This window comes from Sinohyriopsis cumingii, chromosome 6, assembly GCF_028554795.1.
Source record: "Sinohyriopsis cumingii isolate HCF-2022 chromosome 6, ASM2855479v2, whole genome shotgun sequence".
Classification (NCBI taxonomy): Eukaryota; Metazoa; Mollusca; class Bivalvia; order Unionida; family Unionidae; genus Sinohyriopsis; species Sinohyriopsis cumingii.
In genome coordinates this window covers 124,324,606-124,348,470 of record NC_142966.1, presented here as the reverse complement: position 1 = coordinate 124,348,470, position 23,865 = coordinate 124,324,606, and the positions used below count along the sequence as shown (strand labels likewise).

The 23,865-nt window shown below is 32.3% G+C and overlaps 2 protein-coding genes across 9 annotated transcripts in view; one reads left to right on the top strand and one right to left on the bottom strand.

Annotated features, from left to right (window-relative positions):
• LOC149797883 (palmitoyltransferase ZDHHC15B-like) overlaps window positions 1–14,842 on the top strand; it is a 78,072-nt gene extending 63,230 nt beyond the window's left edge. For 4 of the 6 annotated variants that reach the window (XM_089962913.1, XM_089962910.1, XM_089962915.1 and 1 more), the window contains one exon: window positions 1,459–14,842. Coding sequence is in view for 3 of the 6 variants with exons in the window: in XM_089962915.1 (XP_089819041.1) it covers window positions 1,459–1,499 (41 nt within the window). In the remaining 3 variants the exon portion in view is untranslated. The remainder of the gene's footprint in view (window positions 1–1,458) is intronic. The other 2 variants (XR_016421910.1, XM_089962912.1) reach the window with 1 other exon arrangement.
• A 6,461-nt stretch (window positions 14,843–21,303) lies between these two features.
• Window positions 21,304–23,865, bottom strand: part of LOC149797882 (endonuclease V-like) — a 42,517-nt gene continuing 39,955 nt past the window's right edge. For all 3 annotated transcript variants that reach the window (XM_089962908.1, XM_089962907.1, XM_089962909.1), the window contains exon 9: window positions 21,304–23,716. In XM_089962908.1, the coding sequence (XP_089819034.1) occupies window positions 23,366–23,716 (351 nt within the window). In that variant the 3' untranslated portion in view covers window positions 21,304–23,365. The remainder of the gene's footprint in view (window positions 23,717–23,865) is intronic.

Below are 23,865 nucleotides of genomic sequence, written 5' to 3'. Positions count from 1 at the left end.
AATATTTATACTTCAACTTGTCAGCTACATATTTGCAATCATTTTTAAATGGCTACTGTTTATTTATTGTTTATAGCCGAATAATTGTTCTTAAGTCCTCTAGACTATAATTAACATATTATAGAAAATATTTAATGCTGTGAAACTTTAATAATCAAGCCTCTATGTAACCTGGATTTCTAGACAGACTGGCACATATTTTTAACTTAAATAATGCCATTCTGGTACTAAACAAACCTTGTATAATCACCCATTCCATGACACGTTAAAATTTTCAAAGTCTTTTTCTTAGGGATATTATACTGTTAAGTGAAACCAACTCTCAAATGATCAGAAGAGGTGAGATCAGAAATTATTTAGATTATTGTAACATGATACTCTTAAGACTCGAGAATAATAATTATGTATCTTTAAATATGAAATTGAGTAATTTTGTCTTGGAGACAGTTAGTCTTTCAGTTTAATATTTAGTACTGTAAATGTGCAAAAGAACCCTCTAGGGTTCAAAGCATTTTGTTTTCTTTGCTTTTAGGAATATCGATACAGATTCTCCTAAAATGTTCCTAAGATCGTTATACCTGTGCTTTAGTAGGGGGATATTTGGTACCCTTCATTGGTCCATTTCCAGATCTCCTCTTAATCTGATGGGTGGAAATTCACCTAACATTTTATATTGGTTGCCATTGCCCATGTGATGCAGTGTTTTCCTCAGGTTGCACCCTTGTACCTCTTTTTTAGAAAAATTATACCAGGTTTAAAGACTGCATCGGTGGTCTAGTGGAGAAGTCGCTGATAACAATCTGCAAGAGGTGTATGATGTTTTCACCACTCCCATTGAATTGGTTAAAAATTGCAATTACATCAGCAAATCCACCACCATTTTTAACTTCCGGTCATGATCTTTCAGATTTGGTAATTAGGTAGTCACCTTCAGTTTAACAGAATGCCTCCACTATTCTTGTAAATCAGGTAGACACCTTCAGTTTAACAGAATCCCTCCACTATTCTTGTGAAGTAGGTAGTCACCTTCAGTTTAACAGAATGCCTCCACTATTTTTATGAATTAGGTAGTCACCTTTAGTTTAACAAAAGCCTCCACTATTCTTGTGAATTAGATAGTCACCTTTAGATTAACAAAATGTCTCCACTATGCTTGTGAATTAGTCACCTTTAGTTTGACAAATTGCCTTCACTATTCTTGTGAATAAGGTAGTCACCATTGGTTTAACAAAATTGCAGGAATGAGGTTTCAGTTTGAATGATGATTAAGCTTCTCAAGAGAAGTCATCAGTCATCTTATGCATAAGAAAATTGCCAGTGTAAGTTACAAAATTTCATAATGCATAAAAGGTTACTCTTTGGAAGGTAGTACTAACCTTTTTAACAAAATTGCTACATTTGTTTCAGGGTATATTTTTCATAATCATTGAGTCTGTTTTCTATCATTTGTATTGACAGGCTACGGTTCTGGGCATGAAAATGGTGGCATGCGGATGTGATGGTACATCTCACAATGAACAGATCTGATTGACACATGGTATTCAAGAGCATTCCACTGACACAGCCAGAGATAAATCACAACAAAAGCACAAAAATTCCCATGATAATGAAGTTTCAAGAATGACCCTTTATGTAAAAGTGTAGTTATGTATATGATGCCCAAAAAAATAACAAGACAGCCAAGAAAGAGAGACAGGACTACTGGTGAAAAGACTGAGTTTTGTAAATAAAGTTGTAATTATTTGAATGTTATGTTAGCATTTACCTGTCACAGATCATTGTATATTACATAGTTGTCTTGACAGCTTGTTAGTAATAGCATTTACCTGTCACAGAGCATTGTATATTACATAGTTGTCTTGACAGCTTGTTAGTAATAGACTATAGATGCTGGAAACACTGGAAGACCTGATGTTAACTAAAGAGTCATGCTTCAACAGAGGATACATTTGTTGTATCTACAAGAAAAAAACAAAACTTTATATTCAGTTTTAAATGACATGCTTTAACTGGATAAAAGCAACCACCTCAGGTCCTGGGATGTAATTCTGAACCAGAGTCATTTAAATTCTCTATGCCATTGTATGATGAATCATATTTTGACATTGAGCTATTATGTCAAAGGTATCATTTTTCATAAGGACTTGATTTGATATGAAAACAAAGAACAAGAGTCCCTTGAAGGGCTGATGCTCTACTGGCCAGAAACAATTTCCAGGAATTAAAGACAAGACCATTTCTTTCTTTTAACTGATGAATGTTCAGAGTCTCTTTGATGTTCTTTGACAAGAGTTTCAAAATATTTGCTGTGGTGGTCTTAGTGGATAATAAGTCTTGAACATTTTCATTTATGACCAATTAGACATTATTAGAAGTCTTTTGGTAAAAGCCCCATGTAAGTATGACCATCCATTTAGGAGGGGGAGTGGCAAGAAGATATTGAATATGGCCATCATGGTATCTGTACTGGATGTATGATTAGCAGCATTTTCATTTAGGACAAACTAGATGTCATTAAATTTTTGGTGAAAACCCATGTTGATAATATCCCAGAAAGATATGACTTCTCTTTTTGGAGAAGTAATGACGAGATATTTAAGATGGCTGCCATTTTGTCCATATTGAATATCAGCTTGGCACTAGTTCCATTTAGGACCAGTAGAAACGATAAGAAGCCTTTTGGTGAAAGTGCAATGTTGATATTACGTCATCTAGGAAAAGTAGCAATAGCAAGATTTTCAGGATGGGCATATAGGAGGTCAGATTGGTACAATTTTCATTTAGGACCAACTAGACATCATAAGGGCTATTATAGTAAAAGATTCTTGGGACCCAGGAATTGCACTTTCATTATGGAATGGACCCATTGATGCAATTTAGAATTCTGTATTATTTTCATGTAAATTCTTTGAGTATTCAGAGTACTCTGGCATATATATTTTCAAAACATGCCTTACCTAGGTACCATGAATGTTTAAATGGAACAGGCCTCTATATATATATATATATATATATATATATATATATATATATATATATATATATATATATATATATATATATATGCATGCATGCATGCAGCCATGTTGAAAATCTGAGCAGCACCATTTCCATTTAGGACCAACTAGATCTATATTTTAGTAAAAACTCCATGTTTATGTGACCATGTTTTCAGGAGTAGCAATAAGATTTTCAAGATGGCCACTGTGGTGGCCATATTTGATGTCAGATTGGTATCCTTTTTATTTGGAACCTACTAGATATCATCAGAAGTCTTCTGATGAAATTTGATGGCAATATGATTTTCTATTTAATAGGGTAGCAGTGAAAAGATATTCAAGGTGGCTGCTATGGTGGCCATATCAGATGTCGGGATGGAACCAATTTCGTGCCAACTCATAAAAAGTCTTTTACTGAAAACCCTATTTTGATATGACCGTCCATTCAGGAAGAATAGCAATAAGAAGATTTCTCAAGATTGCCACTTTGGCATCTATATTTGTGTAATTATTTTTGCTTATGATGAGCCAGACCATGGGATGAATGTGTATAAAGTTTCATGCCAATCCTTCAACTAGTTTACGAGGAGTATTGATAATAATCATGTGCCAATGGACAGCTGGTTGACGGACCATCCCATAAGTCCTCTTGCTTTATGACCACTTGAGCTAAAATTATTAGCATTTAGTGTTGAATACATTCATTATGTCTGTTAATTCATCTCCTTCAGTTAGGTGTAAGAGTCGTCTTTCATCCAAGTATAAATTTACCATATCTGTGGCTTGGATAAAATCACTACAAGTGAAGACTTTAGATGGCTATCACTCCCTTTATGAAAAAAATATGTACCATATTAGTTTGGTTTCAGCTGAAAATATGAATCACCTAAAATTTTCATGAACTGTTAAATGATGTATTAAAAATATGGTCATAGTAATTTATTATTTTGTCTCGATTTATCCAGTGTTGAAGAACAGTAGTTATTTGAACCAGACCAGCTATCAGTGGGCATGAATTATGTGGGATCTTTGAATTGTCTGTCGAGTCAGAATCTGTTTCTTCTCCATACACATTATGTATATCTGAAACCTGCTTTGCAAAGTACTGGAAACTTAAATAACACAATGAATTAGTTACGTTTTGTTTAGCCTGCTTGTCAGTTTCTAAACTTTTTTTATAACATTTTTATATCAATTTTGACATGGTGTCATATATTTATGAATCCAGAGTGTGAAATATAATAACATTTGACATGAATTGAGCTTTGAGTGAATATGAACTTCCTTCAGTTATTGTTTGAAAGACAAATATGTTATATTTAGTCACAACTTTGCCACCTTTTTTTAATTTTTTGCATTATTATTATTATTGACATTGCACTGCTGGTTAATCATTTTTCTGGGGTGTTAAAATTGTCAGCCTTATTTGTGTTTGTTGATAACACTTTATATATGTAAGTTTTAAAAAATTATAATTTCTGTGATATAAAGCACAATATTTGTGTCTGTATTGGAAATAAAATGATAAAATTGGAGCCAAAATGACAAAAATCCATGACTTTAGTATATATACTTAAGGACCCAGTTATTCATTTCTTAAGTAATATTATTATTTTTAATAATGATAAGACATCCTGTACCGAAAAATATCCCTGTATTAATAATTTGCATGAAATACTATCCTTACTTGCTTACAAGTCCAGCCAAACTGCTAACAACATAGACCCTGATCTGCTGTCATATAATGGGCCTGATGATTCAGGGTTTGTGTTGTTCTGTTGAATACTCCTAACAAACTGCATAGTACTCAGGCATTGTGTGACAGTTGATCTGGATCAGTGCAGTTTGCAGTTGGTCTCTACTTATAAATAAGTTTATATAGTGCTTTTATTTTCGTGGATATAATTTTTTGGGGTTTTGGCCCAAAAAAATACTTTTTTTATGGCTCTGTAAGTTAGTGGATTTGAAAAGGGTCCTGTTTTCTCCACAGGTGAATATTTATTGGGTCTTTAGTTAATGGATTTTAGAAATCTTCAAACCCACAAAATATTGTACCACATAAATTGCAGATCCCATGTGCTTGATCTCTTTTTGCACATAAAGATATGCAGTGTATTGAGCTGTAGTTTCAAAGGAATGATTATATAAATTTCAGTACCCAAATTCAAACAATACTGAATGTGAAATCTTCATGCTAAAACTTACTGTATTTCATGTTATTTTTCGTACCTTTCAATTTTTTGTACACCATCAAGCTATAAAAATAATAAATGTATCATTTTTCGTACACAAAACTGGATTTTTTGGTCAAATGCTCTTATTTTTCATGCATAAAAGTTTTAACTGTTAAGAATTACATTTGCCAAAGTGATCAGAAATATTGCCCTTCTAGTTTTATGACCAAGAATAATAGCTTAAAATCAATGATTTTGTTGCATTTGTGTTTATTTATTATTTTTATATAATTTTTTATACTAAAATTGAAGACAGATTCTCATTTCAAACAGCTTCAAAAATATACCAAAGTATGATTTATGTACATTCAATGATGAGGGTATTGTTTTGCTAAGTAAGTTATGAATAGTGATTAACTCTGGGTAAGTTCTAAACGGAGGCATCAAATAGTGAAACAGAAGATGAACAATATAATAATAATAATAATGAGGACTTTGTATAGCGCCTAATCTTTAGAAGCTTTAAGCGCTTTACAACATTAGACAACACCTATAACATAAAGAACATATAATGATATGATTACAAACACAAAGACCATGAAATTAGAAAACATAAAAAAACATATTGAGAATAAGGTAGGAATCATTATTAGGTCTTTAAGTTTGTTCTTGCAGTCGAAATAAGTGAGTTTACAATCAGGCAGAATGGTCATGGATCCCTTTCTTCTTTTATTATTGTATTACACTGCATTTTTTTTGTTTTTTTATTTGCATTAAGAAGTGAAACTTATGTTTCAAATGGCTTCATTTGCCATTCTCTTTCTCCCCAACTGGCTTCAATACAAATATCAGTATCTTAATACAGTTCTTGAACCAAGTCAAACACATTTTTTCAGTACCCCATGTGAAGCTTGATTTACCTACATAGAGCCTCACTCATTTGATCTGTTGAGGCAAACCTGGACTAAAGTCCAGTATTTACTGGAAAAGACCAAACATGTCTGTGCTTTTAGGTTGCCAGGCATCATATATCACATAAACCTTGTTTATGCCCGAACCCTTTTTAATACACAGTCAGTACTCCAAAATTATTATTATTTTTTACATGTAATTTTTCATATTCTTTAAAAATTATTTTTTCGTGTACAAAACAAACATTAAATATGGTACTATACTTTCCTAATTAGTATTTCTTACCATGATTAAGGGTCATTGGAACATATTTAGATATTAGCATTAGTTGTTGCAAATCCCTGAAAATGGAGAAGATTAATAAACTGCCCTGATTTCCTTGTGTCGAGTTAATTGATATTGCTAGAACTACTGCAGCAGCATTTATGTAATAGTACAAACATTGTTGTAATAGCAGGGTTCCCATGCTACAGGGAAATAGGGGAAAAAGTTGGTCGAAGTTATAATTTTTTTCATGACCATGAGAAGTTCTGGAATTTCGCAAATATTGATGAAATTCGGGAAAACCCAGGAATTTTTTGCCAGCATTTGATGCCAGAAACAATCATGAAACTGATTTGTAACTAAACTGATCATGAGTTAAATTTATCAAGTTCTAACCAGAATATCCAGAGGATGCAGTATGTATCATTTGGGTGCTTGCAATAAACATAAATGCAGAGTCCATCCAAACGCTCAGTGGATTAAATTCGTCAAGTAGACTTTTATTTTCAAAGTCAGCTTGATATCCATATCTTTCCTTACATGGAAGCTATGAAAACCAGTCTAGCATCACAAGAGGTAAACATTGTACTGGCAAAGCATAGCCGCTTACTGGCTGGCCTGGCAAACTTTAAATATTGTTAGATCGAGGGATACATGCATGAAATAGATAATGAAATTTACTTATTGTCTCAGAAATTGTATTAAAATCGGAGTTGGTGAAATGTGACCTGGTACTCGCAATTTGCATTGCTTGTAACATGAGTTCACAAATCTAGCAACCCACATTTTCAAATGTTGTAGAGAATTTTTTAAAAAAAAACAACATTAAATGAAACCACAAAGTTTTCCATATTAATATATTCCAAGAACAACTTCTGGAGTTATGTTGTATTACGGGACTACCACATTGACATGTGCTCTCTGCTTGATAAATCAGACTGGCCAGATTGCTGTTTTTTACAAAAAGTATCTGACTTTATTTAATATAATTGAATTTCTCTACAACAACATTAAAATGGAGTTTGTTGTCAATATGACATGACTAATGGACTTCTGATGTTGTTTGAGATTAGTGAAGTAATAGTAATGCAAATGGCAAGTACTGGGTCAGGTTTCATCAATGGCATAGTTTGGTCTAGTCTGTCAGTGGAATAAAGACAATAAGAAAATAAATCATTTTTCGATAAATTTCATGCAGGTATAAGTTGATATAACATAAGTTCAAATTTTCTAGTCCCACTGGTAAGTGACTACCATATGTCACTACCGCAATGCGGTATCAAATTCCAAATTTTCTATATGCAATTGCAATGACCCCACACCCTAACCTAAATGTCCAAATATGAAAAAAAAGTGGTGGGAATATTCAGAGGAAACCTGGATTAGAAAATGGACTGCTATTCATTTAATCCAAATTTGTAGTCCAAATTGTTGAATCTTGGAGCTGAAATGAGAAATTGTCGTCCCTTGTATTAAAAAAAAAACTATTTTAGCCCCTGTATCAATACAGGTTTGGGGACTGGTTTAACGAATTACAAGAAGACAAGTTGATTTTACAGAAAATTCAGTACTTGTGTATACAACAGTATATAATTTTTAAGGTCTTTTGTCAAAATTTAAATCAACCCTTTTGAAAATGTTTTTTAAATGATGGATTTTTAACCAAACCAATCTTCTTAAGGAGATTATGGTGTTTGAAAAATTCTTGCTTGGGATTTTATTGGCACAGATAAATTCAGGGTTAAACTCTCTTTGTTACAAGATAAAATTATTATTATTTACGTTTTATTGTTTTTTATACTGTAATAGGAAATGTTTACTTTCTATAAGATGCATACCGGTATATATATTGCTACAGAATTCTTTAGAATTAAAGGTTTGAAAGGAAACAAAACTAATGTACGTTTGTTATGTTGTTCCCACTTAGCAACATAATGCAGGTCAGCAAAATAAAGTTAGAATTTTATTTTTGTACATTGAAATTCCAATGTAAAGGAATATAATCAAACTTGTTTCGTGTGATACATTTTGGCTTTTGCACATGATCATCGTTTCTGGCTTAGATGTTTTGGAAGAGAAAGAGAACCATCTTTAGATATTGAAAAAGCATGTTTTATAATCGAAAATGTTCTTTAATTCCATTCAGTAATGGTCATATGTGAACCTTGAAAAAATTAATTTCATCCTGGAAAAAACCTGAAAATTTATCGTTAGAAAAGTGGGGGAACCATGCAATAGGCTTTTACATGCAAGAAACCATATTTTTTCTTTATGGACTAGCATTGTCATGATGAAGTGGCATTAGAAATAATTACTAATGAGATGTATTTGATGCTAATGTTATTTCTCATAAAGTCTGTTCACTTGGTACCCAGGGAATAGTTTCGTTTTAAACTCTTAATTGCTCTGAGTTCATGTGGAATTTTTTTTTATAATTAAAAATAAATTTATGGGTACTACTCAAGACTGAAAGTGCCCTCCCTGTGTCCCAAGCAGGGTCATCACAAGTTGAAACAGTGTCCCAGGGAAGCATTTCCTTTGGTGTTCCCCACTCGAAAAAAATACTGCAGTGTCAGCAAAATGCCCACCCCCACCCCCCAAGTTTCTTGCCTTTGGCAGTCACCTGTACCGCTGGCCCCTTAAGCAGTCCTGATCCAAAGGTTGTTTTACTGGAACAGTCCTAACATTCAAAGCATTGATGTTTTCACATGACCACCATTTCCCAGGTAAAGTTTGCTTCCAACTCTTGACAGTGCAGACCTCGATCACCAGTTGAATAATTCTGAGTCCATGGTGAAAATTTGCAACCAAATCATGTTATATGTGAGAAATTAAGACAAAAGTAACTGATGTACAATTGATTGAAACTAGTTAAAGGAAGGCTATAAAGGAGCAAACTTCTTCCATGTTGATTTTGATTTTGATCAGTACAGTAATTAATTAGAATTGTCATGTTCGGCTGGTTTACAGTCAGGACTACTCCAGAAATAATGGTTTGGGGGGTTGGAAGGTACTTTTTATTTTCAACCACTTGGCATAAAACTTAATATCACTCCTCACTCACCTGGATGAACTATATATATTTCTTCAAGCATTACCATGCATAACATTTATTTGCAGAAATTCAGCCAGGTATGAATTAATTCATATTATACTTAAAAAGATAAATGACGATCACCAAGATGGCTTGTTTTCATGAAATTTTCAGGTTCCAGAGTTCAGTTCATATCTTCATTTAATCCCGAGACAACAAGTTTGTTTGAGCCTTCATAGAATTTCTAGTGACCCTTCCCACCCATTTTATTTATTTTAACATTTATTTTTGGGTGTGGGGTCAGGACACAATGCCTATATAAAAATTGGAATTCTCTTACACCACACGATGCAAGCATAGAGTAGCCACTTACTAGTGGCTCAAAATGACCTTACCTTGAGGGATCGCTATATCAGATCGATAGGATTTATTTTCCCTGAAATTGCGAGTACAGCAGTTGTCATACATTTAGTCTGCTGATAGATGAAACAAACATACTGCGTTGATGAAATTTGACTGATACTTGCCATTTGCATTGCTAGTCAGTGACTGCCTAAATCTCACAAATTGTCGATGACATCAGAAGCAATGTATTCTAACCCCCCCCACATAAATGTCCAAATATCTAAAATGAAATGGGAACAATCAACACTCGAGTTTTTTTCATCACGTTGTTCATTTATGCTGGTTTCAGTTCAATATTATTTACATCATACACCAAAAATTACCACCAGGCATAAATTAAAACTCAATTTTGATCGATTCATGTACATTTTTTTTTTTAAAAAAAGCCCCCACCAGATACACTATTTTAATTGTACTGCTGTCCTACCTTCCCACACCATTTCTAAAATAACCCTCAATAAGTTTGTCTCCAGAACATGTTTTAGTTTGAATATCATAGGTATTTTTTATGAATAGGTACTCTTTTATTTTCTTTTGTTAAAAATAGTTGCCATATTCTTTGAAACACAGAATCTTGTGTACAAAACATGGTGTATTTTGCAACATCCTTGTGGACTTGGCACATTAGTGCTCAAGAGAATAGCTCAGGAGAAATGAAAATATTTGTATCAGTCTGGTTTAAGTAAAATTCAGAAATGTTGTTTTGCTGTTGACAGTTTACATATCCACATCCCAACTTAACTAAAACAAGTCTTATCGATAAGTCTGGATTTTACACATTTGATTGGTTGGCTTTATGTCAAATTTGAATTTTGAATCAATCAGACCACTGTATTCTAGGCTTATTTTCCATTGTTGTAGTCTTTCTGCATGTAAATTAGTGCAAGGTTAGCTTCTTGCTGAATCAAGACCTTGAAATGAAGAATAATACTGCTTGCTTAGTGCCCCAAATCTGGAAGAAGTTGTTTGACTATATTCTCCATTCCACTGAATGGTAGACATTGTTTATTAAGAACAGTTCCCTTTCTTCAGGTTGACACCACTCTTTTGTCACTTTTATTGTCCATTTGATATTTCCCCATTTCCTGAATTATGCATTAGATATTATCATGAGCATTAATATATAATTTGGTCTTCAAGTGCTAGACAAAACAAATAGCCCATAACAAGGCAGCTAACTGTTGTAATTTAAGTCACTTTGATACATATTGTTCCCTTTGCACTTTTGTATGAGTTACTTCCCTTTGTCTGCCATGGCTTCGATCAACTTTGATGACTTATCTCTACAGAAATTGGTTTTTGGCCAATTGTTTTAAAATGAGTACTGAAATAGTTTCCTTTTTTTAAGACAAAGCACAAATTACATTCTTGTTACAAAGGTGCCAACTTAAAATTCCTGATCTGTCACACTGAAAGAGAAAATATTTTAACTTCTCTTATACAATTGTAATATTGATCTGTCTGTGTGATGTGTGTGTGAAGAAAATATATACTAAGTATATTGTATCTTTGATGTATGAGATGCTCACTTAGTTTTCTTTTAAGGCAGGTTGTAACAAGTGGTATATCAAAAAAAAGATACAAGATATGCATGTATTTTATTTATATCGCTACAATTTTTTTCTTCAGCTTTTGCAGTTATTTACAATTTGTTTAGAAATTTTAATTTTGCTCTTTTTTGTGTTTCTGTTCTCATTCACTTTGATTAAATAATTAATCGAGAGACTTGGGATTTTAAAAGTGAAAGTTTGGTTAAATGAAGAGCATGTATGCAAGGCTACTGTTCCAAACAAGCACAGCATTCAGTCACTGGTGAATATATTGAAACAAGTGGGGAATAGATCAAGCAAAATGATGAACCAGCATGAGGCATTGAAAACATTTAAAGTTATTTGCAGTTGACTTAAGTCATTATTGTGTTTTACTTACATTGCTTTCTAGTATATAACTTTATATCCATTTCTCATTTGTTGGTCATTTTGTCCATCATCATCATAGGTACCGAGATCAAGATACATATAAAAACTGACAAACCGTCCAAAACTTAGAAATGTGGATGGGGGTGAGAGGACTGATCATAAAATTGTCTTTATTCTCCATCTTTCTTTGGTTGGTTTGTAATTTTACCCTCATAGATCCAGTGATAACGTGATCTGGATCAACTGAAGTAAAACTTACTTGAGGACAGGCTAAACCAACATGGAGAGAGGCCTTAAGACCATCAAAAATTATCTTTGTACCTTATTATCAACAAAATAGATCATCAAACTGATTACACTGTGTTCCATCCAACCAAGGATTTCACAGTATGTCCATCTCAATTTGCCCACTAAAAGCAGTGTTATCATGAATATGTACACATACCATTATAACAACACGGGTTCATGTAGTTTACTTGGTATCAGTTCAAAGGTTTCTTCTATCTCAAATTCATGTTATCTTTTTTATCTCTCTCATTCCACATATTTCCATGTAGTTGTGTCCCGTATAACATGAAAAAGGGAAAGCAGAGGTAATTTTATTGAAATTGTCTCAAATTTAATTCATTTACAAAATGGAGGTTAATATTTTTTCATGTCATTTTCTTATTTTATTAATAATAAGTGGAAATTCATCACTCATGAGAGTATAGAAGCAACAGTCTACTGTTGAAACCATAATTATGTGCATATTCATACACCATGGGGATGAATCAAATACCGACAATACCAGTATTTCTTTATACTTTCACTTCCAAAACCAGGTTATTTTTATATGTACATGTTAGGACGTGGGTGTGTATAATATATATGTATTTTATTTTCATTTTTACCAGCCTACAAGTTGATACTTTTTGACAAGAAACTCTTGGCTTCATCTTAAACTTCTAACTGCCTTGTATATGGATTGTTATTCAAATCACTTATCACGTCATGCAATTTTTTTTGTATGCAGATTTTCTCCCCAAACATGCATGTAAAAATAATCATCATTTTGGGGAAGATTGTATATGACCCAACAGAGAGAAGAATTCAAAACATTTTCATGATCAATGGTATTAAATTTACATCAGATGTAATTGCACTTAAGCGGCATGCACTAGTAATATATCTGTAAATTTTAAGGTCAGTGTCATTAAATGTAGCCAAAAGAACATAATTCTTTTAAAATACTTTATGGGAAACAATTAGATACTTTTAATTATATTAAATGATGCTGACCTAAACATATACTGAGTTGCAGAAAAGATAAAATTTGCAGTGCTGTGTGGAACTATAGTGAAAAGACGAAACTGAGGTATTGATCTGGCGTCACATTATACTCACCATTAACTTGTATATATATATATATATATATATATATATATATATATATATATATATACTGTGATGTACAAAAGGTAACAGATCCATCATAAAGTTCTGCCAGCTTTTCTCACCTGGTGTATGCTGTAGAATGCATCATCCATTGTGCTTAGAATTTCATAACTTGCATCATGTCTTCTAGTATGTTTGATACAACTTGTGTTTTTCATCTTTTCTTACCAAATTGTACAATTTTCCTGTAGATTAGATGTTGTAACATTATTCTCATGTATTTTGATCTATTGATGAAATTTTGGTAATAGAATACATCATGTTAGTGCACAGAAGTATTCAGAAAATTATATTGTGTGATGTTGACCAATATAAAACTTTGACAGACATGCCAACCCCGACGAGTCCATCTCAGCAAGGCAGTTGATTTTTTTCCGTAAGACCGACTCAATTTTCAGTAAGGTGTAAAAAAATATATCAGTAACTGGTATTGTAAAGCTGGAAAACATAAGATTGACGCATCGATGATAAACATTATGTTCAAATGAAAAGTTTGTAAAGTACATGTGGACTTTATTTACCACTAGTACAGTTGCACAAACTCTAGTTCCAAACCCTATGCAGCTCAATGGCTTCTTGCTATCTCTCAACTTGACATAATTTTTGGAAATTGTTTTCCATTTCACATGACAACGGCAGTCATATCTCCCAGCATGAGACATACTCAAATTTACACCTGATGTCTAATTTTCTTAATTGTTTCCTTTCCAGCTTTTATTCACAAAAATATGAGTACTACTTTTTATTCTTCTGTGTTGATTAGTAACACTTTTCTAGAAGCTTTTTTTCCCTTTAAACATGCATCTTTTTCTAGTCACCATTTAAAAAAATTCTATAATCAACAGTTTGATCATGCAGACACTTCACATGAACAATTAGGTGCAGTTTAAAGCATCTGGGGTGCTTTTGTAAAGTCTGGTTCCCTGACTAATTTTACTATTTCTAAGATGAAACCTGGATCCAAATAAAACATGAACCAATTATCCGCACTTTTCAGCAACAATAAATTTTCCGTAGTTTTTGCTAGTATGCCATAAGTCCGTATTTTAAGGGTAATTTTCGTAAGACTTACGGTAAAATCTTAAGAGTTGGCAGGTCTGCTATGCTATCAGTTCAAATTTCAGCTGTTCTGTACATACTTGATCATTGCAAGAGCTTTTGTAATACAGAGCCATGTAATAAGACACATCCTGATCCAGAATTTGTCACTGCCACTTGATGCATTCCAAAAGGCATGAATCATATTGTAATTGCTTTCTTTTTATACAATAGCTTTTCAAATCACTTACTACATTGTATATTGCTGTATGTTACTTTCTTGAATCTCTGTGAATTCACTTGGGTTTCAAATTGTACATGTAAATCAAGTTAAATACTATTTATTCTGACAGCTATGATTATTGTTTGATGTATTTGTTTTGAACACTTTTATATATGTTCTTCTCACTCTGAAAAAATATTTATTTATGAACAAACAACTTTTTAAGTCCACATACATGTACATCATTTCATACCATGAGCATGTCAATTGATGATATAATTTTGGTGTAGGAACTAAAAAGATTGGGTTAAAAGCCCTTTATGAAATGTAGCCACAAGATTTTTTTTCAGCCTGTACAGGAATTTGGTGTAGATACAGGTGAATTTTGATGGGTAAACTTAATTGATCTTTTATGAAATACAGAAACATTACAGTTATTTTGTCAATTCTTTATCTTTGCATCAACTGAAGTTTTTTTTTAATTTCAATCCTTCTGGTATCTCCTTTCATGTTCTATCTAAATGGCTTTTTTTTCTCTCTATAATTGTTGTTTATGACTTACAGGATTTATTGCCTTGATCTAGAAGTACCATGAAAAACATAAGCAACACCTTGGGTACTGTAAATTCAGTCATGTAAAGTGTGTACAAGCATTAATCACATATAGTAAATGTGTTGGAGACTGTAATGATGTTACTTAGCTCAGAAGTGTGAGAAACTTAACACTGTCTAATCCCCACATCAAGCACACCCTTATCCACTCTGCAAGACAGTATTTATCTTTGCTTCTAATGCCATTTGACTTCCCATGTCATTATTACAAATGGCTGCACTATAATTTATAAAAAGTGAGTGATTATGTGGAAAAATTATTTTAAATCCTTTCCTATGTACATTATGTGATACAAATAAAAAACACCCAAGGAACAAATAACCTTTGTTAAAGCTACCAATTCTAAACTGTTAGCATCAGCTGAAGTCAAAACTCACTAAATAATGCCAAAGCAACACATAAATGTCATGCACAAATTACAGAATTGTTGATAGCAAACCAAAATACTGCAAATTTACATATCATGAAATGCCAAAGCAACACATAAATGTCATGCACAAATTACAGAATTGTTGATAGCAAACCAAAATACTGCAAATTTACATATCATGAAATTGTGCCTGCTACATGTATAAGAAGAGATTAAACTCGGTTAAAAATTTCAGGTAATTCCTATCACTATCTGTTCGTAAAGGTAAAGACACAAAGCCAGCAAGGGAAATAATTCCCCATGGAACCCATATAACAGTAAAAATCAGTTTATAGTTGAATAAGAATCCACCTGGCATTTAAATGTAGTATATAGCTATATTCAGGTACTTATCTATTTATTTAAATGTAATATATAGCTATATTCAGGTACTTACCTATTTATTTAAATGTAATATATAGCTATATTCAGGTACTTATCTATTTATTTAAATGTAGTATATACACCACTCCCTCGATAACTCGCGCACATTGGGGTCCAGAAACATTGACCGCACTATAAGTGAGGCGCGAGTTATCGAGGGACCTATAAAATAAGCCCAAAACCAATAAAGTGATTGACGACATAACGGAGAAATGGGGGGAAGGGTAGGCAGATTATACTGTTGAATACTCACTTTATAATCGTTCTGAGATTAACTGTTAATAAATATATCTTCATAACGGTGTACTTTATTATTTCCTCATAGAACAACATTAATTTCAGGATAAATTACAGTATATTGAGGCGATCATCGAAAACATTATTCCACGTGGTTTCCGTTCGCTTAACATGTGTACCACTTCACACATTGTGTACAATGTCACTAATTTTTATGTTGAATTGGATACATTCTAGTTTTATTGTTTGATCCAAATTAGACGTTTTTTTATATACAAAAGATCGACTCTTTTCGAGAAACAGTGTCGATCGAACGATAGATAAATAGATTTGAATGTGATAGAAGTAAAATGGAAAACAAAAAAAAAAAAAAACCAAGGGTTAATCAGTAGTAACATATTTAATTGGTCTACAAATTTAAAACAACGTAAATTAGAACAAGTTAATACTTGCCGTTTGTGCCACGCTTGACAAATATCAATTCACTTTTTGAAAAAATCAGTTATTTTGTGTGTGTGTGTGTTACTCCTTGGTTTCTCTGCCGCCGAGCAAAATCCCTCAGATTTGTCAACTGCACGAGCTTTACGTAGTCAACATTTTGGGTCTCCAGCCACCTTATGGCAATATCAAAATATTTGATCGCTTCCTGTGCAGAGGGGTGGAGGGTGCAACATCTGCATCTGCATCACTTTCAACACTTGTGTTACTCCAGTTAGAATCGTCTTCTGCTGCAAATTTGTTCGCTATTGAAATAATTATAGTTTCATCTGACATGTATTCGGCTGTGGGGCAATCATTGTCAGCACAAATCCACTCCTCCATATCATCAAGAGAAACGCCCATCTCAGGACCATGAGTCTGTATGAATTTCTCCCAAACAGCCTCGGCATTAATGACATCAGTTTCACTGAAACATTCAAAGTCACTATCATCAACGTTGTCTCTGTTACTGTTTTGCTTTACGTCAAAGGCAGCTCCAAGACCCTTAATCCAGCACCCGAGGTCTCTTGTAATCGATTTTTTTTTTTAATGCAACAAACACTTCCCCAAGTTGTTGATCAAAACAAAGCCGGCATGTACATGTAATTAGGTTCTCACAGAAGTACTCATGGGTTTCGATGTGACGGTCGATTGACTCTTTTCATGTTTACAATAAACAGAATAAGTTGTGATTATAATGTTTACACTGAAACAGAATTAAAGGATTAGAACGTGACTTTCACACAGGAAGACATTTAATTGGTGTTTATTTCATTCTCTATTGCCACCTGTTAGCATTTACCAGAAGTTTTCATTGATCACTATTTCACCAGACTGTTTATTTACAGTATACTGACAACTATTTATCATAAAAACTTACATAATATATGATATCTTTAAACAGAGGTCTCGCTAGGATTTTAAAACGGGGTCTTTCTGCCTCTGAATTCAATCACTAAATATCAGTACATTTTCTCACTCGGCCGCTAGTCAAAGCCTTTGAACTAGCTGCCTAGCTGTTGCATCATGTTCTTTTTTTTTTTTTATGTACTCTTATAAAATGGCAACAGTACATCAAAGAGTCTTTCAGTCACTGAATTCTGTCACTGTAAATATCAGCACAGTTAACTGATCAACACATTTTCCCACAAAGCAGGTGGCTGAAACAGGACCAGCAAATCTTTGAATTTTCCCGCGCACCTATTACATGCGTACGGAGGACTCCCGCCTCAGTGACTTTCTGCGTCCCAGATCAAAAATTGGCATCCAAATACGCGTAATTAAGCATTTTCGAGACCTCTGAAATTAATTCTTCTTTAGAACTTGCAAATTTCAAAATATGGATTATATTTTTACGGGCATTAATCACCATTTTCGATGATAAAACGAGCAATGTATCAAGGTTTAATTTATCAATTCTTATCGTAATTTTTTCATGTTCAGCATATTTTAAAGATATTTTAAATACATCTTCTCTGGAAAAAAATCAAGAGCCAAGACGGACACCGCGTTATAAGCGGGATCGCGAGTTATCCAGGCGCGAGTTATTGAGGGAGCGATGTAGCTATATTCAGGTACTTATCTATTTATTTAAATGTAATATATAGCTATATTCAGGTACTTATCTATTTATTTAAATGTAGTATATAGCTATATTCAGGTACTTATCTATTTATTTAAATGTAATATATAGCTATATTCAGGTACTTATCTATTTATTTAAATGTATATAGCTATATTCAGGTACTTATCTATTTATTTAAATGTAATATATAGCTATATTCAGGTACTTATCTATTTATTTAAATGTAGTATATAGCTATATTCAGGTACTTATCTATTTATTTAAATGTAATATATAGCTATATTCAGGTACTTATCTATTTATTTAAATGTATATAGCTATATTCAGGTACTTATCTATTTATTTAAATGTAGTATATAGCTATATTCAGGTACTTATCTATTTATTTAAATGTAGTATATAGCTATATTCAGGTACTTATCTATTTATTTAAATGTAATATATAGCTATATTCAGGTACTTATCTATTTATTTAAATGTAGTATATAGCTATATTCAGGTACTTATCTATTTATTTAAATGTAGTATATAGCTATATTCAGGTACTTATCTATTTGTTTTAAAAAATGTAATATTTGCATGCATATGTAGCTGTAGGTCAGGGGACCATCACATACTTTTACTTTCTTCTTTAAAACTGGTTGTTGTATTCACACAATATATAAAGTTTTAAAGATGAATTAATACACAAGTCATTCTTATTCTTGTCTTGAGAACAAGGAAAACAAATTAGGATAATCAGTGGTCATGCTAGAGTTGAAATTAATGACTTCTCTTCTGGACAGAATAGGTAGCGAGAACTGGAGGCAAAGCAAGAAATTATATATATATATAAATGAATACATGTTCTGGGGTCTCACTTTTAATGTGCTCTCTACTTCTCATGCATTTTTACAATGAATGCAATTTTTAAGCAATAATTTTATTTTCAATATATACCGTAAGCACACTTTGTACCTTAGTCATATGCAGTGTATTCAAACTTTAAAGTGTGTATGTTTGCACAAAGATAAATATACAATGATGACTGGATGGAAGATGGATGCATAAGTAAAAAAGCTTTTATTACAATCATTATATTTGAATTTCATCCTTCATTATAACTTTATGCTTTTTTCCAAGGCTTTGATAACGTCAAACTCTTTCATATTTGACCCATCCTGAAATATTTTCATTAGCACATTCAGGTTCAATAAGTTTTGTGCATTACCTGTACTTGGTTTTATATCTGAGTAGAATCCACATTCACAATCAACTTTAGTTATGGAAGGTATCACACAGTACTTAATTAGCATAGCTATATTTGGAAGTGTGTCCATGTATTTCCTTTGACACTACTTGTACATTCCATTAATGATCACTGTTTGTATGTTCCGTACATTCCATTAATAATCTCTGTTTGTATGTTCCTACCATAAGTCTTTTGTACATTCTATATTCAGTTGCACACTTTTCCTTGCCTGTTTCAATCTGTGTCCAGGGTTTGCAAGATCTTTCTTGCCGTTGATGGCTAAACTTTGCATTCAAACACATGGCTCTTGACCAACAGTTTTCATTAAGTTCATATTGTGAAAAGCACATTGACTTGGTTCCTCACTAAAAGTTTTTTCTTAGGTGGAGTGTTCTCGTCCCCAACATAAGGCTTACTATGAAGTCCAGTTGACACACCACTTAGCCACATGTACAGTCACATTGATTAAATCCAAAATGTCTAAAACAAGGAATCACAGTCTGTTTTCTGGTGATAGCAACAACACATTCAATTCTATGAAGAAATGGTCATAGTTTTTGTTTATCTTGGCAAGTATCATTATGCACATCAGACTTCAAATCGTATTTGTCTGTATAGTTTATCAACAGTGCTGTGTATAGTTAGATATTTTTTGTACAGCTCAATTACTGACAAGCATAAAGACAAAGATTTGGAAAAGATCTAAAGAAACATAATTAAAAGACAAACCATGATTACCTGCAAAGCCTCATCTGATTCTTACATACTGTACACGAATCCATCGATGCATTATTAATGTCCAGCTATCTGCTTACAAATTTTCACGCTCTTTTATTTAGTGGTTAACGTGATATTAAAACACATGCCTGTGAATGTGTTTCAAATTTGTTTTGTCAGCACAATTGATATCAAGACTGACAAAGGTTGAAATACATTTTGCCTGTGGCTACAATACTGTAACGACTTTGAATTCTCAAGGGAGTATCTCAAAAGCTACAAACTACTTCCACTCAATGCCTCCCCATAGAAGGCAGCTAAATTTACATTTCCAAATTATATATATATATATATATATATATATATATATATATATATATATTTATTTATACTTACATTATATATATATATATATTATACTTACATAATTATATATATATATATATATATTTATACTTACATTATATATATATATATATATATATATATATATATATATATATATATATATATATATTTATACTTACGTAATATAGATATATATTTATACTTACATATGTATATTTATACTTATGTAATATATGTATATTTATACTTACGTAATATATATATATATATATATATATATATATATATATATATATATATATATATATATATATATATTATACTTACATTATATATTTATATATATATACTTACATAAAATATATATATATATATATATATATATATATATATATATATATATATATATATTTATATATATATATATACTTACATAAAATATATATATATATAGACTTACACACATATATATACAGACTTACATTATATATATATATATATAGACTTTATATATATATATATATATATATATATATATATATACTTACATAATATATATATATTACATAATATATATATAGACTTAATATATATATATATACTTACATAATATATATATAAGGAAAGAAATAAAGGAGGTATAGATAAACAAGATTAAATAAAAGTAAAGGGAGTTAAATTATGCATATATAATAAGATGGAATAAATTAGTATAAATCAATATCTACAAAAGTGCAAACAAAAAAATTGGCTTTATAAGAATTTGTTTTTGAGATATCAATTTACATGGATCTAAATAATTTAAATAGATGACAGAAATAGTCATCACACTAAACTAATGCTGCAGTATTTCTGTATATGTGACAATCCCCTTCAAAAAATTCCAATTTATTATTTCTTTTAGCTACCTCCTTTCCACAGTATTGTTTTGATACAAACGTATATGCTTTCTTTCATGATATGTGACGCATAATATGTGTCTTTTAGCTAACAACAAAATTGTTGACTGTCAGATTTTCATGAACCTAGCAATTCAACAAAATTGTCGACTGTCAGATTTTCATGAACCTACAAATTCAAATATTCCTATAAGTCACAAAGAAAGGAGACGGAAATTGGTGCTATTTCTAATTCAATTGTTTAAATAATTTCAAAATACCATTATGGTACAGACCCCAAAAGATGATTAATTGTTTCAGGTGAATCTGTTAAAAACAACACATTTGTTATGATTTAATAGCTTTTTATAGTGGGTTGTAGATGAGAAGAACTGGTGCAATGACCCTTTATCCATCCATCCATCATCAGCACAAGATTGTTATCGCTACTCTTAAACTGCTATGAAACTTTACAAGCATATTCATCCAAAAGTAATGAAAATGGTGATACTCAAACATCAATACTGATGCCATGGCAACATAAAAATCTTGTTTCTGCTAATTCTGATCCAGTTGCTGAAAACACTGCTGGGATGCCAACAGGAATCTGAAATTTAGCGTACAACTGTTTGGAATGAGAAATCAAGTCAAATATGTCCCAGTTCATACTTCACCCTTTTATACTATTTAAGCTCATTCAAGTTACTGCAGACCTCTTTATCTTGAATTACCACCTTAGACTGCCTAGGAACATCGTTATGCACACAAATGAAGGTTATTCCTGGACGCTGTGTGTGATTTGGATTTTTAATGTAGCTTTACAAATTATACAGTCATATCGCTATAATGTCTGCATTTTGGCAGTTCATAGTAATGTCTAGCACTGGCAGCTGCTAGTACCATTTGTACAGGTCTTTGGTATGCCTCAGCTGGGGCTCAAACCCCGCATCCGAGGTGGATGCTCTAACCACTTAGGCCACTGGAGCAGTTATCCTTGGACAACTGAGATTTGTAAGAAGCTGTGCAGTACTTGGCACTCACAAGATTCTATGGTCAACAAAGACATCTGGATCTCTTATGACCAGTCTAACTCGATGTTCTCATTAACTTAACAAAAGTCATGTAATTTCCATCATACATTTGGATAATTATTTGTATCACATTCTACTCAGCATGCTGGGTTTATATAATGGAAATGAAAAGAAATGCAAAAACAACATATACGGCTACAATGATGAATTATTTCAATGACTCTCCAGGGCTTTTGAATCCACTACATCTAGGATACATGCAACTACAGCTTATGGAGGAGTGTGCTATCTTCTTTATAAGATATTTTTATTGCATTTGTCCACAAATATGATGCTTGTGAATTTAGTTTATTTTACAATGTACAAAGTGTCCAATTCTCAGGTCTATTGAGGATAGGCAGCTCAAGTTGAAATGTCACATTCAGCCCACTTCAGATTAAACATCTATGGTCGATTCATATTAAATCATGATACAATCATTCTGTTGAAAACTAATGTCTGATTTAGGCACAATAACAGAGGCTGCAAATGGCTCATTTTTTATACCATGGTGCACTGACACATTAAAAAAGGTTGTGTGTTCCTGAGGCCTGAATGGCTGATAGTGTAATGTCACTCTCCTTGAATATGTAATTAGCCCTGCCCCTGCATAAATAATTAGTTCAACTCATCAATACACATCAAAAATGGTTGTGTGTTCTGAGTCCTGAGTGGCTGATAGTGTAATGTCACTCTCCTTGAATATATAATTAGCCCTGCCCCTGCATAAATAATTAGTTCAACTCATCAAGATATTAATCTGCATTTGTGTGCTGTACAAACTAGTTGAGTACATTTGACTTACTAATAAAAATGGCAACAACTCTAACAAATATAATGGTGGAAAGAAAGTGTCAAAAATAATGCGAAGAGCTTTGTTGATATGTGCATCTTTAGGCAACACTCATCATAGTTGCCATGTTTCATGGTAATCTATAAAAAAAACCTGTGCGAGTTGTTGCACCAATGAGATTGTGTGCCAGAAGGAATGAAGTAGAAACCTAAAGATTAGTATGCAGGCAATAATGGCAATTTACCCCATCCACTGAGGGCATCATTAAAAGGAAATCCATATTCTTCATTTTCTTCTTCTACATTTTTCTTCTGATGAGGTTTATGTTTCTTGGTTTCTTGGTCCTCTGTTATAACATTCTGGACATTAAATAGATCTGAACTATCTTCCAAGATAAGGTTACAAGTATCATCACTTGTAACATTTTTTTCTGGTTTTGATATTTTTTCATTTTCTTCTCTTCCATTTTTCTTCTGATGAGACTTGAGTTTCTCGACTTCACTCAAATTTTCTTGGTCCTTTGTTATAAAATTCGCTCGTATGTATTCCCTGGATTTTATGTCAGCCTGTAGAGAAAAGATACAACTGTCAGTTGAATAATGCAATTATTAGGCAGCCTGAAAAGGTGATTCATATAATTATTCAATATTCATTCATAAAATATTAATATGGCAAAACTTGTAACTCTTGTTATGTTGGCCCAAATATTCTCATT